This window comes from Vicugna pacos, chromosome 22 (genome assembly GCF_048564905.1).
Source record: "Vicugna pacos chromosome 22, VicPac4, whole genome shotgun sequence".
NCBI lineage: Eukaryota > Metazoa > Chordata > Mammalia > Artiodactyla > Camelidae > Vicugna > Vicugna pacos.
Window position 1 is genome coordinate 20,821,178 of NC_133008.1, and position 16,154 is coordinate 20,837,331.

The 16,154-nt window shown below is 52.0% G+C and overlaps 1 protein-coding gene across 1 annotated transcript; it reads left to right on the forward strand.

Annotated features, from left to right (window-relative positions):
• The first annotated feature begins 4,954 nt into the window (after positions 1-4,954).
• TMEM161A (transmembrane protein 161A) lies at positions 4,955-16,154 on the forward strand. The gene is made up of 12 exons (XM_015234997.3): positions 4,955-5,006; positions 7,807-7,910; positions 8,524-8,604; positions 8,780-8,877; positions 8,989-9,154; positions 10,050-10,201; positions 13,680-13,740; positions 13,841-13,984; positions 14,087-14,200; positions 14,346-14,520; positions 14,642-14,738; positions 15,073-16,154. The coding sequence occupies exons 1-12, from the start codon at positions 5,004-5,006 to the stop codon at positions 15,324-15,326; spliced, it is 1,449 nt and encodes a 482-aa protein (XP_015090483.1). The 5' UTR covers positions 4,955-5,003; the 3' UTR covers positions 15,327-16,154.

A 16,154-nucleotide genomic window follows, 5' to 3' on the forward strand; every position in this document is an offset into this window, starting at 1 on the left:
TCCAGAATCTGACCCTGAGAAGACTTGGGAGTGCTGGTAGGGGTGTGGGGGCCGGGACTTAAGGGGAGGAACCCTGCAGGGAGCCCAAGGAGCAGGTGACACCAAGCAGGTGACACCGTGGACAGTGGGTGCTCAGCTCACTGGGGGCCCTAGGGGACCACTGAGAGTGTGCACCTAGAGTGGTTCCACCACAGGGGCAAGAAGCTGGACTATTTACCCTCCAACTCCTGAAGGTGTCCAGTGGAGGACTCGGGGGAAGCCCCAGGCTAGGTCACAATTGCTTGTAGCAAGAAGCAGTTAAGAAACGTGAATAAGGAAAAAACAGTTGAGCAGTATGCGTGAAGGAACGGCCACTACACTGTTCATCCTTAAAATGGGCAGATCCCTTGATCTCTGGACCTAACAATTTCATTCCACTGGAGGGAAGAGAGACCCAGGCATTTATCCACCCACTTCCACATGATGCAAACTCCCTCCACTTTGGCCTGTCCTGTGTGAGGGCAGACTTGGGGGTCCAGGTGCCAAATGTTGCTCCGTCTGTTCCTCCCCTCCAGCTACCTCCCAGGTCTCAGTGGAATCTTTATAGCGCTTGGATCTGACCCCTGACCTTCTGGAACTCCTTGGCTGCCCCCACCCACTCTGTCCTCTGCCCTGAGGCCCCTAGAAATACTTACTGTTCCAAGCTAGAGCCATGCTGTTCCTTCCTCCTGGGCCACCTCCCACAACTCCCAACTGGCCTCCTTTTTAGACTGCTTCCTACCCTCCAAGGCCCAGCTCCATGTTCCCTCCTCCAGGAAGCCCTCTGCACTGCCCCACACTGAGAAACAGCTCTGACAATTCTCAAAGGGTTTGCTTAGTGAAGATCACTGATTTGGACAGGAATGTGAAAAAAAATACGGTGTTAGTATCAGTATTTCTAAGGTTTGTGTGTCCCCTCCCTTCTCCCCATCATTCTACTAAGATCCAAAGCTGATTGGTCCAGCTTGGCTTGGGGTGAATAAGTCAGCTTGACCAATAATTTCAAGACTTGTCCCCTTTTGTCACCCCAGCGCTCCTTAGAGGGGCTTTTTCCAAGGTTTTTTGCAAGGAATTGGATTTTTTCCAAAAATCCAATGCCTTGGATTTTACCCTTAGGGCACACAGACCTAGATGTGGATACAGAGGCAAATATGTGCATAAGAGGCTTCAAAGTCAGTCACCTCCCTTTCTCCTGTACTCCCCCTCCCTAGCCAGGAATTTGGATGGACTCCCTAGAGGGGCAAGGAGAGAAGGGAACATGTGTAAAGTGATAGGACTTTTTGGTGAAGTGAGAGCATTTGCTTGAGTGGCCATATACATAGCACCATTCACATGCCAGACCCAGGAAGGGTTTGTCCTCTGAGCTTCCCAGTCTTTGACACTTTCATCCCCAGTGAAGTTGGGGTTCTGGAGCTCCAGTTTTCAGGGGAGGGACATGGCATGATCAAAGTTTGTAAAAGCCATCCTCCCTGGGACTTCTGTGGCAGCGGGGTGGAACTGAGGTCCAGAGGAAAAAGAGGCAGGAGGCTGAGGGGTGATGGAGGGACACCCCATGGTGTGTTTGGAGGGAGAGGCACCAGACCCGCAGATGGCTGGGATGTGGGGGTGAAGGGGAGAAGGTGTCATTGGCAGCTCGCTGCCCCCTCTTGCACAGGGAAGGCATCAGAGAATGCAGAGGGTGTGGGGTGAACTCTGTGGAGTGTCTGAGTTAGGCCGGAATATTCTCTCACCCAATTCAGATTCAGGTCCTAAATCATCCCCACCTGCTCTCTTCTGTCCCTGCCTACCCTCAGAGGAGGGGTGAACCACTATCTCCACCCCAACCCATGACAGTGGACTCTGGGGATCCAGCCAAGCACGCAGTGCCTGCCACAGCAGCACCATCACCACATGCGCCATGGTCACCATGCAGGTGCAAATTTCTCCATCTCGGTTACCTTTCTGGGGATCCCCTTCCTCAGGTCACAAGGACCCTGGCCATCCACATGGGGTGGATAAACTGCCCACCTGGTGGCCTTCCACAGTGTTGCAGTCACAGCTCCCCATACAACCAGACACAGGACTAGAGAGGGGCTTAAGAGGAAGAGAGAAGCCAAGCCAGCTGGTCTTCTGGGGAAAACAGAGGCATGACCAGAGTGGGCCCCTTTTCAGCCTCTGAATATCACTCCAACGATGGATAAGAAGGTGGGTCAGTCCCTGAAGTCAGTGCCCACAGGCTAAGTGCCCAGAGTGGAGTTCATAAAAAAGTGGATTGCTTTCAAAGTCTGGGGTGGGCCCCAGGGCCATTGGGTGTGGTTCTGCATCTTCATCCCTGGGTGGCTGCACTTCCAGCACCTGCCACTAGGTGGCACCCAATAGTGTGCTTTGGATTCTGAATTCCCCACTGAAAATTTGAAAATAAAGTGGAAATAATATAAATAAATAAAATCTCTCTTGGATTCCAGGGAGTTCACCCCATGTTTTCAGTCTCTCTCTGAGCCTGGAGACACCAAAAAGGGCTGTATCACATGTGGTGTGTGTTGTTATACATGGACAGCTTGGGGTGTCCTGGGCCATTAGGGACAGTGGGCATGCTACCGGGTTCAGGAAATGCCTGTAGGTGTAGACTCTAGCTCTGCCCTGCTGCCTCTGTGGAAGAGGAAGAAGAGGCTTTGTGGAAGTGTTCTACTGCCATTCTTTCTAAGGACACCATGGTGATGTTGGCCAGGGCCAACGTAACCATCAGAGGTGGTACTCTGTCCCGGGAGCTCTTGGTCACTGTTTGAAAGCACCATGGGAAGCATGGACTGGGTGCAAACATGATGATGGAAGTCAGAGATCTGAGAGATGCATTTTTTAGGCACCATAAATAAAGATGGTGAAACAGCCGATGAGAAATCAGAGTGTGGACTTCAGTGTAGTCAGAGAATGTGGGACATTAGCGTAGACAGACATAGAGTGTCCAATGAGTGTCAGGGAAAATGGGATACCCAGTGTAGGACAGAGAATGTGAATTCACCCAAGGGAGACTAGACAGTGAAGAATGTCCAGTGGAGAACAGAGAACATAGCACGTGCAATGTAGAATAGGGAGTGAGGAACAGTCAATGTAGAACAGAGATGTTGAGCAAACAATGAAAGATGGAGTACATGGACCAGGAGGAGGCTTTGGCATTTGCTCTGTATGAGGTGGGAGCCATGGATGGTGGGAGCAGAGGAGGGACATGGTCTGGCTTAAGTGTTAACAGTTGCCCTCAAGCTGTTCAGGGGAAAACAGACTGTGGGAGGTGGGGTGGGGAAGAGGGGATGGAAGCCACAGAAGACCAGGGAGAAGAGGACTGCAGGTAAGAGATGATGGAGGCTGAACTGGGTAGAGGCTGTGAAGGGAGTGAGGCTGGATGGGACAATGGTTATACTTGGAAGATGGAGCCATCAGGAGGGGCTGACAGATTAGTTATGGAATGAGAGAGAGAATTCAAGGTCAACTTCAGAGTTTGGGGATAAGCACCTGGAGGACGGAAATGCCTTCTTTGCAGTAAGGAGGCTGCAGAGGGAAGTTGCCGAGCTCCTGGGGCCAGGATGTGTGTGAGCTGCCTGTGGCCCGGGTGCTGTGACACCTGTACTCATAATCCTATGCCCAGGGTAGAAGTCTGGGTGTGAAGGAGAGATCTGGCCCACTCAGAGCCTCAGTATCTTTATCAATTTAATGGTGAAAATTGTCCCAGCATCCTGATATGCTGAAGGGAGCACTTTGATCAGTACCCCCATCCTGGCATGCAGTGGGCCTGCAGCAAACGCCCCCCCCCCTTCTTGGTCCCTCTTCTCTGACAAATCCCAGCTTCCCTGGATCCTATCTGGATGCTACCGCCCTGAGGGGCATCTCATGACTGCCGCGTAGGTCCTGGGAAATCTCAGTGATCCTCACTGCCTTCATGACCCACGGTCTCTCAAGCGGACATACTGAATCCACAGGACCAAAGTCAACAAATAGTGAATCCCTTGCAAACAGACATCTATATGTGCTCATAAACAAAGAAAAAAACATCCACAGAGACAAGCCAGTCAATTATACAGGATCCACTCACAGGCCCCATAAAGACTCTCAGACTTTTAGTCACATCCACATGATATGTCCACAATCAAGCAGACATAATTATCCATAGAAACATAGCTGGCAAAACTTAGGTTTGAAGCCCTTTCCTCTAAGTCTTGAGACAGAAAACATTAGATTCCTGAGGTTGACAATTTTTGTCCTTGATCCAGCCATGCCTGAAGCTGATACTGATTTTACAGTTTCTTGCTACATGAGCCAAAACTTTCCCTTTACTGCTGGTGCCTATTTGAGTTGGACTTTTTTTTGGGGGGGGGGTCTTGCAACCAGAGTTCTGGCTGATAGAGATGAGTAAGACTTTTGCCAGGTGAAAAAGAAAAAGAGAGAGAGAGAGAAGGAGGGGAAAAGGGGGCATTCCAAGATGGAAGATGGCGTTACAGAGGCCTGGAGATATTAGAAAGCATGGTCGGTGGCTAGCTGTACTATACTGCGTACAACAGTGTTGGAGACAGACTGAAATTAGGCAAAGGGGTCTCAATTCAGTCTGAGCAACTGGAAGTCTAGTCAGTAGGAGCCACCGGAAGTTCTTTATCAGGGGAGTTCCACGCTCAGACCTCTCCAGCGGGAGACAGTGAGTGGATGAATTAGTGTGTTCGCCGCAGACCTGCGAAATAGGCGCAGGTAAGGAGACAATCTCAGAGACAGTGGCCACACAGAAATCCCAGAGACGGTCCCGCCTCAACCGCGGACTGAGCTCGTCACGAGTCTTCGAACTACAACTTCCGGCATGCAACGTGAGCAGCTCCTTGTCCCTCGTGATTTGCCCCGGCTCCAATCGTGATGATTGGTTGGACCGGCTGCTTGTCAGACCAAAGTAGGGTTCTGATTGGTCTAGTTCCGCGAGGTGCTCCGCGCTCCAGGCCCCTGGGTCCGGGCACCGCGCTCCCTCCGGCAACATGGTGAGCCTGCAACTCGCAGCCCTGAGGAACAGGGGGTTCCGCGAAGGGGGTCCAGGGAGACACTGAGGACACGAGGGTCCCATTATGGGGACTGAGCGCTCTGAGGGTCTCGGGGTCGGTCTGAGGGCTATGTGTCCCTCTCTGGGGTCAGAGTCTCGCTGCGGGATCTGTAAGGGGGTTCGGCGTTGTACAAGGGGACTGGAAGATTCTGAGCGTTCTGGGCTTCTGACAAGTCCCTGGGGGACCCTCTGGGGGCCTGGGGCCCTGCCGAGGGGTCGTTCTGTGGAGGGGACTGGGGATCTGAACACATTCGGAGCCCCACGAGGGAGATCTGGGGCCCCCCTGCGGCCTACTCTGGGGATGGCTTCCAGCGGGAACGTGGGGGCCGAGCTGACAGGATCCTTTGGGTGTCCCTACGGGTATTGGGCTGTGCCGAAGGACACAAGAGAGACCAGGGAGAATCTTGAGAGGAGGGGGTCCATGTCGAGGGGATCTAGGTGGCTTCATGGCAGGCGAGGGTTCCAGAACTGGAAACAGCACAGTTGGAATCCTCAGGTCTCACGCGGTTCTGGGTCCAACCCATTGAGTTTATTCTGGTGCGAGGCGAGGGCGGAGACCCTCCCCACCCCCGTCCCCAGCCCTTAGGGATTCGGACTGGATAGAGGGAGGGACAGGCTGGAGGGGGCCGGGAAGGGGGCCTCACCTTGCCTGGGATCGGGGTGGGGGGGTGGGGGATCACCAAGGACGGCGTTGGAGGTGGGCCTGAAGTAAGAGCATTAATGGAACGAACATCGTTCCAGGCCCGGGCGCAAGATCCTGTGGGAGGTGAGGGGAAGGGATCTCGAGAACAGGATGGTAGAAGGTCGCATTGATCCTACTGCGCAAAATTCTGGGTTCTGGGATTATAGATCCAGGGAAGGGCTATGAGCAGAGGAGGGACATAGGCTGATAGGAGGCTCCAGAGATCTTTGGAGATCTGCAGACCGTGGACCCCAAGACCAGAAGGTGCTGGGAGCAGGGACATGAGAAGCATCCCTGGACAGACCTCTGGAGACTTAGGTGGAGGGATGCATGCCTTTCTTCCCTCCTTCCCTTCTCTTCTTCCCTCCTCTTCTTCCCTCCTCCTTCATCCTTTCTTCCATCCTTCCCTCTTTCTTCCTTTATTTCTCCCCCTTCTTCTTTCCCTCTTCTTCCTTCTGTCCTTCCGCTCCTAGGTGCTAGCACTGCAGTTTGAACTACAAGTCTCCTCCCTGGGAGGTGTCCAAGGGTAATGGGGTCAGTAATGGAGAGCTTGGTGGGCTGGGAGGGCCTCTGAGACCTGAATGGCTGGACACAGGGGAGCAGCGGGAGAGAGCTGGGCGCTGAGGCATAGTTGTCTTGAGCTGGGCCTGCAGGGTCTTGCAGGCTGAGGAGTGGAGTTGGACGTTTACTATGAGACTGGAAAGGTCTGGGCTGCCTAGAGGAGCCAAGAGCTGTGTCCATGGGAGTAATGAGTAGGTGCTCGGGCCTCCTGGGAAGGGCCTGGAGGAGGCATGGTTCTCGAGCTTGGCAGAGAGGTCCAGGTTGCAGGTACCGCTGAGCTGGAGTCGTGCTGGGCTGGGTCGGTGGTTAAAACCCTGCCAGGGGATAGGTCACAAGGGAGAGGCGTCTTCTGGAAAACTAGGGAGACTCTGGAGAGCAGTTGATGGGAGGCGCTGGGAACTGTGGGGAGGAGTAGACTAGGGGGTTCTAGGAGGAAGGGCGGGGCTGCTTAGAGGGCCCACCCATTGGGCTTGGAGGGGCCCAACAGTGACCCAACTCAGGGTCTTTAATGTCTGCTAACCAGTCTGCACTTGGGTGGAGGGGAGGGTAAGGAGTGGGACTAGGAGACTAGTGAGATTTAGAGAGCAGAAAGATGGCACCCCAAACTCACTTCTGAAAAAATATTCCTGGTCTCAGTTTACAAGTCACAGGCATAGAGAAAATATCCTGTTAGTCAATGATTTTAATGATGGATTTCTCAGCGGTCATTCTGAAGTACAGTGCTAGCCCAATATCCATCACACTAGAGCTTTTCCCATTAAAGTTAGCTTATTTTTGCCTGATTAAAGGATAATTTTAATAATTGGTTTTTATATTAATGTAATCTTTGTTTCATTTTAGTTGTTCTTTTTTTTTTAAATTTCATTTCAGTTGTTAATTATAATACCATAATACTAGCAGACAGCTCTCTGGAGCATGTAATTTTACATAATTACTGACAGCAAATCTGTATGTACTGCATTCAAGCAGAAAAACCCACTTTTCAGCTTCAGACTGATGACCAAAAACATTTCCTCTAAAACGTTTTAAAATGAGTATATGAAAATGTGTTATGAATTGTTGTTTCAAAGGTTGTCAGTAGAAACTGGTAAGAAAATTCCTAATTAAAAAAAGTCATCCCCCTCAAATGTGTAAGGATTCTGAAACAGGTAGTGGCCAGAAATAGACCACTTTCATCCCATTTCCAGATGAGGAAACTGAGGCTCATAAGAGATTAATATGTTAAATCCTTAGCAGAGGCTGAAAGTGAACCCCAGTCTCTGTTCCAACACGTGCTCTCCTCTAGCCCACACCCCAGCCAGGTGGTGGGGTGGGACCTGCACTTTGCTGGGGCTCCCAGCTGAGTCTGACCTCAGTACCTTTCTCTTAACACTCAGCTGGAGCCAGGGAGGCCCTCCCTCCCCCACCTGGCCCCAGTATCTCTATAAATAGCCCGGGTTCGGAGGAAATGAGCTTGTGACCCTCTGGCAGGCACTGCCCTTCACATCTCTTCCCCCAGGCTGTCCTTGGAGTGCAGCTGGTAGTGACGCTGCTCACTGCCACCCTCATGCACAGGCTGGCGCCTCACTGCTCCTTTGCACGCTGGCTGCTCTGCAATGGGAGGTGAGCCAAGCCCCCTCCCTGGGCGGTAGGAGGAACCCCAAGAGCCCCGCTCCCTGGCTTCCCCCAGGCCCCACCTCACGCCCTGCATGCTGAGTTTTTTCTTTAACAACTTTATTGAGATATGACTGATGTACAATAAACAGCAAATATCTGAATTACCCAGTTGGATCTATTTTGACAGATTGTACACACCGGTGAGACCATCTCCACACTCAGAAGAGTGGCTGCTTCCCCAACTCCTGCTCCCCTTCCTCCCTACTCAAACTGTAGATCTGTTTCCCGAAACTCTTTTTGTCCTGGTGCGGGTCGCAGGCCCTTTCTGAGAGTCTGGTGGAAATTGTGAACTCTCTCTCCAGGACAATGCACGTGCCAGTTCCACCGAGAGAGCTAGCCAGCAGATTCAGGGGTGTCTAGGACCCCTGCTGCACTCCCCTAACCCACCCCCAGCCCACCTCCCAGGCTTCACCCTGGCCTTGGATGGCCCCTACACATCCTGTCCTCAGGCTTTTCAGGGCCAGCCTTCCCTCTGACTACAGTCCCAAGTTTCGAGTTTCACTGCCTTGATTCCCCTGTGCCCTAGCTTTCCTGACTGCCTGTCTTTCTTTCCCCTCAGTCTCTTCCGGTACAAGCACCCTTCCGAGGAAGAGCTTCGGGCCCTGGCGGGGAAGCAGAGGCCCAGAGGCAAGAAGGAGCGGTGAGTGAACCCGCAGCCTTAGGTGAGCGGCTCCCTTCTAGGAGTGGCCTCGAGGGCACAGGGCCTGCCCTGCCCTCTTCCAGGTGCTGCTCTGGGCACTGGAGAATCAGGGACACCCCAGGCTGAGAATGGAGAATGGAGGATGCTGTTCTGACATAGACCCTGCTCCCCCCAGGTGGGCCAATGGCTATAGTGAGGAGAAGCCGTTGTCTGTGCCCCGGGACACCCCCTTCCAGCTGGAGACCTGCCCCCTCACAGCCGTTGATGCCCTGGGTAATAGCTCAACTGGGTCCCCAACTCGCCTCCGCTGGCCCATACCCTGGTGAGGTTGGGGAGGGGGCGTCCTGGGCGGGGTATTGAGGGCTGACTGCGTGCTCCCCGCAGTCCTGCGCTTCTTCCTGGAGTACCAGTGGTTTGTGGACTTCGCCGTGTACTCGGGCGGCGTGTACCTCTTCACAGAGGCCTACTACTACTACTACACGGCGCTGGGCCCGGCCAAGGAGACCAACATCGCGGTGTTCTGGTGTCTGCTCACCGTCGCCTTCTCTATGTATCCTTCCTCCTGGGAGCCTGGGGAGGCGGGAGCGTGCGGAGGCTGGAGCCAAGGTTTCTTGTGCCCCGCTAAATCGGTGTATCAGTGATCAACTGCTGTGCCGCAGCCTCCCCAAAACTCAGTGGGGTAAAGTAGTCGCTATTTTATTTGTTTTTCTGGGCCTGACTCAGCGAGTTTGCCTTCCCTGTGCTTTAGGTGGGCCCGCCTTCCACGAGGCTGGACCAAGCTTCCTCACCACAGCAGCCAGTAAGGAAAAGGGGGCACTGCAGGCCTCCTGAGGCTTGCCTGAAGTCGTGACATCCCATCTCTAACCATTCTCTTGGTCAAAGCAAGTCACCAGGTCAGCCCAGATGTAGGTGCTGGCAAAGAGAGGTCCCCTCTGCAATTTTTTTAAGTTGCATAGAGAGCAGAGGCAAAACTGTGAATTTGAGGGCCCAAGTTGGAGAAAAACGCCCTTGTGGGATGGGCTCGCAAAGAAGGGAAGCCCACCTTGCAGCCCACACTGCCCCAGGGGTCTCTCAGGGCGGACTGCAGATAGAGCCTTGTATCTCTAGCTTCTCAGAGGAATGGGAAACTCACGAGCTGTGAAGGAGGCTGAGTGGGTCAGGGAGGCTTGACCCCCTGAAGAGACAGAGTTGGTGGCCATGTCCAACTGAACACAGGCAGTGTGGTGAGGCCCAGCTGGAGGCCTGGCTCAGGCCCCAAAAGCAGTGAGCCTCGTGTCCTGGGCTTGCCCAGAGCCTCACTCTTCTGGCTCCCTCCCCTGCTCCCTGGGATTCCAAACCTGAAGTTCAGTGTTTGTGCTCTGGGGTTGGGGGATCACTGGCAGTGGGGTGGTGGATGGGGGAGGGGTCACCACTGGCACTGGAGGCCTCCTTAGCACTGCCCCCAGCAAGGTGTTCCTGACGGTGACCCGACTGTACTTCAGTGCGGAGGAGGGGGGTGAGCGCTCCGTCTGCTTGACATTTGCCTTCCTCTTCCTACTCCTGGCCATGCTGGTGCAGGTGGTGCGGGAGGAGACCCTCGAGCTCGGTCTGGAGCCAGGTATGTGCAGTCTGGGTCCTGGAATCACCTCCCTCACTCTCTCATGTAAGCTGGTGAGAGTGGAGTTTAGGTGGCTTTTCCACCTGCACACAGTAGGTGAGAAGGCGACTCCTGGGGCCCAAGAGATCTCCATGGATGCTTGCCACCCTGGGAACCCCCTTGGGCTTTGAGGACAGGAGACACCCCATCTCACTGTCCCTGATGAATGCCTGCAGCTGTAAATTCACACAGGCACTTCTGTTCCCCTCCAGTCTGTCTTCTACCCAGCAGCCAGAGTGATTTAATATTTACCTATTCTAATTTAATGTGGGGGAGGAAATAGGTAAATGGTATAAAATTGATAAAATACAAGAAGGTACAGAATGAAAATCACCCTTCCACACTGGTTCTCCCCAGAGGAAACCTAGGGCACCACATTCCCATACTCTCATCAAACAGTAGCGTATATGGCTTTACACCTTGTTTTTTTTCCCTTAAAAACAATAAATATTACTGTCCCTTGATGCTATGTCCGTTGTATGTTACAGTAGCATAGTAACAGTAACTTGATACTACATTTTGTAACAGCTACACAATATGTCACTTTATAGATTTTCTGTGATTATTTAACCAGGCCTTGAGTTATGGACTTACTTAAGTCTTTCCACTATTAAATGCTGTTGCACAGAAATCATGTTGCTACAAGAACAGCCTCGTGCATGTGACCCTGTGCAAGAAAGTGCACTTATAATTTTAATAATGCTGCAAAATTGCCTTTTAGGAAGAGATCAATGAACATGCCTATTTCCCCACATTGTCTCCAATGTTTTCCTCAGACATTTTTGTCTTGAGTGATCTGATGAGTGAAAATATGTGAGGTTGAACATCTTTTCATATGTTGAAGAGCCATTTATATTTCCCTTCCAGAAAAGGTTTGTTCTTTTGCCCAGTTTTCTACTGGGTTTTTGATCTTTTATTGATTTGTAGGAGCCCTTTATATATTAAGGTACTTAGCCTTTGTGTGTGATAGGAATTGTAAATATTTTTTCTGTGGACTTTCTCTATTTCTTGAATGATCTTTTAAAAAACAATTTGGATTACATCACTTCTCTGCCTGACACCAGACTCTAATGGTCTTTGGGTAAAGATAAAAATCCTCACCATGGCCAACATGGCCCTGCTGACTACTTGAGCTTTATCATCACCAATTCTTCCCACCTTTCAATTTTTAAATTATGTAATGAATACACACACACACACACACACACACATAAAAATTACAAAACCAGATAATGTAAACACTCATTACCCACCTCTACCATTCAATAGGCTGCCTTTTTGTTTTGTTGATAGTTTCCTTTCCTGTGCAGAAGCCTTTTAGTTTGCTGTAGTCCCACTTGTTTATTTTTGCTTTTGTTTGTCTTGCCTGAGAATACATGTTCAAAAAAATATTACCAAGACCAGTATCGAATAGCATACCACCTATGTTTTCTTCTAGGAGTTTTATGGTTTCACCTGTTACATTTAGTCTTTAATGCATTTTGAGTTTATTTTTGTATATGGTGTGAGAAAGTAGTCCACTCTGAGTTTTGCATGTAGTTGTCCAGTTTTCCCAGCACCATTTATTGAAGAGGCTGTTTTTTCCCCATTGTATAATCTTGCCTCCTTTGTTATAGCTTAATTGACCATGTAAGTGTACTCCACATGCTCTTGATTAACATATATTCCCTGCCTCTAAGTGTCCAATAAATTCAAATCTCCGTCTTTCCTAACTTTTATTTCTGACATATCAGTCTTTAAAGGTAGACCTCCCCTGTGGGATAGTGGAGCTCTCACTTTCTCTCGGTAGTTCTGTCAGTGTACTCTTTATGTATTTTGAGGATAATTGACAAGGTATTTACAAGTTTAAAATTGCTAAACCATCCTGGCAAATTAGCCATTTTTTCTTGATATATTGACCCCTTCTGATTCTAATAATACTTCCATCTTAGTCTAGTTTATCTTATATTAATATAGCCTCTCCAGCTTCCTTCCTTCCTTCCTTTCTTTTTAAAGTAAGACATAATTGACATAAAAAATTATATCAGTTTCAGATATACCTCATAATGATTCAATATTTGTGTATTTTGCAAAATGATCACCACACTAAGTTGAGTTAATATCCATCATCATGCATAGTTCCTTTTTTTTCCTTGTGATGAGAACTTTCAAGATCTACTCTCTTAGCAACTTTCAAATATAAAATACCACCTTTCTTTTAATTAGTATTTATTATATCTTCTTAACATCCCTTTACTTTCAACCTTACAGTGATCTCACATTCAGGTATATCTACTTTAAAATATATGTATATCTAGATATTTTCAATCAGGTCTGACAGTCTGTGTCATTTAACTTCAAAGTTTAATCTGCTTACATTTACTGCGATCACTGACATATTTGGCCTTGTTTCTACCATCTTACTTTCCCCTTTCTATTTGTTTCTCTTCTGTTATTGTTGTTGACAATGGCTGCCAGCTTAATTGTCCTTCCTTTGTAGGTGATTTGTCATAACTTCTGGCTGCTTTGTGATCTCTTTATTTTGGGTATTCTGCGGTTTAACCACAGTGTGTGTAGGTATGGATTTCTTTGTATTTATCTGACTTGATATACTTCGTCTGTATCATCCATTCTGCAGACTCTTCAATCATTCTCTTCCGATATCTCTTCTCCTTCATTTTCTCTCCTCTCTCCCTTTGGGGCCCTGACTTGACTTATACTGGACTTTCTATTCTGTCCTCCTTATCTCTTAATCTCTCTTCATTTTTCCCATCTTCTTGTCTTTCTGGTTGGAATCTGAGTGATTTCCTCTTTTGGCTGTTTCTAATATGCTGTTTAACAACCTATCATTTCAGTAGTTATATTTTCCCTTTGAAAGAGCTCAACTTGTTTCTTTGCAAACCCTCCTGGTCACCTGAGGTGGTCTCATGTCGCCCGTTCTGTGATTCCAGCTTTTATTTCCCCCAGTCATTTCACACAGAACTGATAATGCCAATTTCTGAGGTCCTTGGGTCTAAACTTGTCTTGTTTTTTCCCTACAGACCCACCTTTATGGTGATTTCTTTACTTGTGTGTTTGGTGATTTTGGTTGTGAGCTTTTGTTGATTTGCTTTTACTCCGTGGAAAATCTGGGGGCCTGAACTGAGAATTCTCTCCAGAACTTTGGTTTTCTTCCTTGGAGCCCTTCATGACCCTCCAGCTTCCTGGTATAATACAGGAAGCTCAGGCTCAGTGCTTTCTGCCCCCATGTCCCCACAGTCCGGTGAAGGGTGTCTGCCTGGCACATTCTCCTGAGGTGCACATCACTGGAGAACAAAATTGTCCTTATGCTTGTCACAGGGCCTGGCTGCCACTAATATGTTCCTACCTAGGGAGCAAAAGGATGTCTGGGAGTGGGGACAGAGTAGGCTCTGAGGCCCCAGGGCTCTACTGGACACTGCCTTCTCTGTGTCTTCCCCAGGCCTGGCCAGTATGACCCAGAACTTGGAGCCACTTCTGAAGACACAGGGCTGGGACTGGACGTGAGTCCTGGGAAGGGAGGGGGAGCAGCAGCTGGCTGTGACCTGCAAGGAGGGTGCTGACCTGCCTCAGCGAGCTCCATGACCTTTCTCTTTTCCTCAGTCTTCCTCTGGCCAAGCTGGCCATCCGCGTGGGGCTGGCAGTGGTGGGCTCCATGCTGGGCGCCTTCCTCACCTTCCCAGGCCTGCGGCTGGCCCAGACGCACCATGATGCGCTGACCATGTCAGAAGACCGGCCCATGCTACAGTTAGGTGGAGGGCCGGGTGGGTGGGGGTTCAGAGAGCCTAGGGGAGGGGCTGTGGGAATGGTGGATGCCCAAGCCTACTCCCTCTGCACCCTTGCCCCCAGGTTCCTCCTGCACACCAGCTTCCTGTCCCCACTGTTTGTCCTGTGGCTCTGGACCAAGCCCATTGCACGGGACTTTCTGCACCAGGCGCCCCTTGGGAGCACGTCCTTCTGTCTGTGCGTATGGGAGTGATCTGGGAGGAGAGGGCAGCTGGGGCCCCTCTGGTACTGCAGTCTTAGGCTATGGGAGGAGCCGTGGTCCTGGGGGAGGAGCCTGGGGCGAAGAGCGGTCTCACTAGTCCTGTCACCCCTTTTCGTGCAGGCTGTCGGACTCGGCCTTCGACTCTCTGCGCCTCTGGGTGCTGGTGGCACTGTGCCTGCTACGGCTGGGGGTGACCCGGCCCCACCTGCAGGCCTACCTTTGCCTGGCCAAGGCCCGTGTGGAGCAGCTGAGGAGGGAGGCGGGCCGCATTGAGGCCCGCGAGATCCAGCGGCGGGTACTGGCGCCCGGGCCCGGGAGGAAACCGGGGGCTCAGGCTGGGGCTCCCGGTCCCTCGGGCGTGGGGTTACCCGGAGCCCAGAAGGCCCCCGGCTGCAGCCACGGCTGTTGCCTCCTAGGTGGTGCGGGTGTACTGCTACGTGACGGTTGTGAGCCTGCAGTACCTAACACCGCTCATCCTCACCCTCAACTGCACGCTGCTGCTCAAGACGCTGGGTGAGAACTGGCCGGGGCGGGGCGGGGCGGAGCCTGAGGCGGGGTCTGGAGTTGGAGTTGGGTGGGTGCATGGAGGGGAGGGCAGGAGATAGATGGGTGAGGGGGGTGCCCGGCTGTTGGGGGTGTGGAGGTGGGGTGATGGGGCGAGGTCGGAGGCGCAGCCTGGGGTGGGGGCAGAGCCTGGGGCGCTGGGGCGGGGGTGGTGGTGGTAGCGGGAGGCGGAGCCTAGGGCGGGGCGGGTGAGTGTCAGAAACGGTGGAGGAGGAGTCCCTAAACCCCGTGTGTGCCTCTGCCAGTGCCTCCACCCATCCCTCCCTCCACCCTCCTCTCGCAGGCGGCTACTCCTGGGGCTTGGGCCCGGTCCCCTCGTTGTCCCCCACCCCGTCCTCAATCAGCGATGGCCCGGTCAACCCCGAAGAGGTCGCGGCCCAGCAGACGGCGGCCCTGATCGCCGGGGCCCTGGGCAGCCTGCTCACACCCCTCTTCCTCCGAGGTGTCCTCTCCTTCCTCATCTGGTGGATCGCCGCCTGCCAACTGCTCTCCAGCCTCTTCGGCCTGTACTTCCACCAGCACTTGGCGGGCTCCTAGCTACCTGCAGACACTTCTGCGGCCCCAAGGTCTGGTCCTGGACCAGAGGGAGCGGGCCACCCCTCAGTGTCCCCAGGTGCAAGGCGGTCCTGGGAGTCTCTGCTGCACCGGCTGGCCCGTCTCCTACACCACAGTGCCTGAGCTGTGGCCCTCCTTGGACACTGAGCTTCTGCCTTGAGAAACTGACTCCCCAGGCCCAGCCGCAGAGGTCCCAGGGCCAGCCATCGTTCCTAGATTGCATGTGCCTGTTAGACTGCAGTGCAGGAATGGGGGATGGGGGTAGGAGGCTCTTCCGAACAAATAAAGGAGCAAGCTGCTTTTTACAAACTGGATCCAAGTGGTATGGGAGGCAGCTTCCTGCATGCTGTCCCGCCACATGGGTGCAGAATGGGTGGGGGCCATGGGAGGTCATCGGGGGCTTCAGTGCTGAGTGAAGGGAACGATGGAGGGAGAGCATAGGGTGACTCCAAGCAGAGGCCTGGGAGGAAGAAGTGAGAGAAGGAAAGAAGAGATGAAATGTATCAATGGCAAGAACTAAGAGAAATGGGGGGAGAGGGAGGCGTTGAGCTCATGGTGCTGGGCAGGGGGCCACTGTGGCTGCCACTCTCTGCCACAGGTCAAGGGGGACTGCTTTCATATCAAGGTCACATACAGCAAATGGGCACACTGTTGAGGCCGTGGTGACCCAGGGGAGGGAGGACAAGGGGCCATTACTGACTCCAGCATTTTCCTGCAGCTGTGGGAAACTGGTGTGTGCGCACGTGTGTAGCCTCCTGTACATGTTCAACAAAATTCAACTGAGTAAATTTTAAAGGTCTTACTGGCTTA

Bases quoted from the DNA above. Each gene is read 5' to 3' on its own strand.
- TMEM161A (XM_015234997.3), top strand. The intron at 8,605-8,779 runs GTGAGTGAACCC...TGCTCCCCCCAG, and splicing joins CCCAGAGGCAAGAAGGAGCG to GTGGGCCAATGGCTATAGTG. The intron at 14,739-15,072 runs GTGAGAACTGGC...CTCCTCTCGCAG, and splicing joins GCTGCTGCTCAAGACGCTGG to GCGGCTACTCCTGGGGCTTG.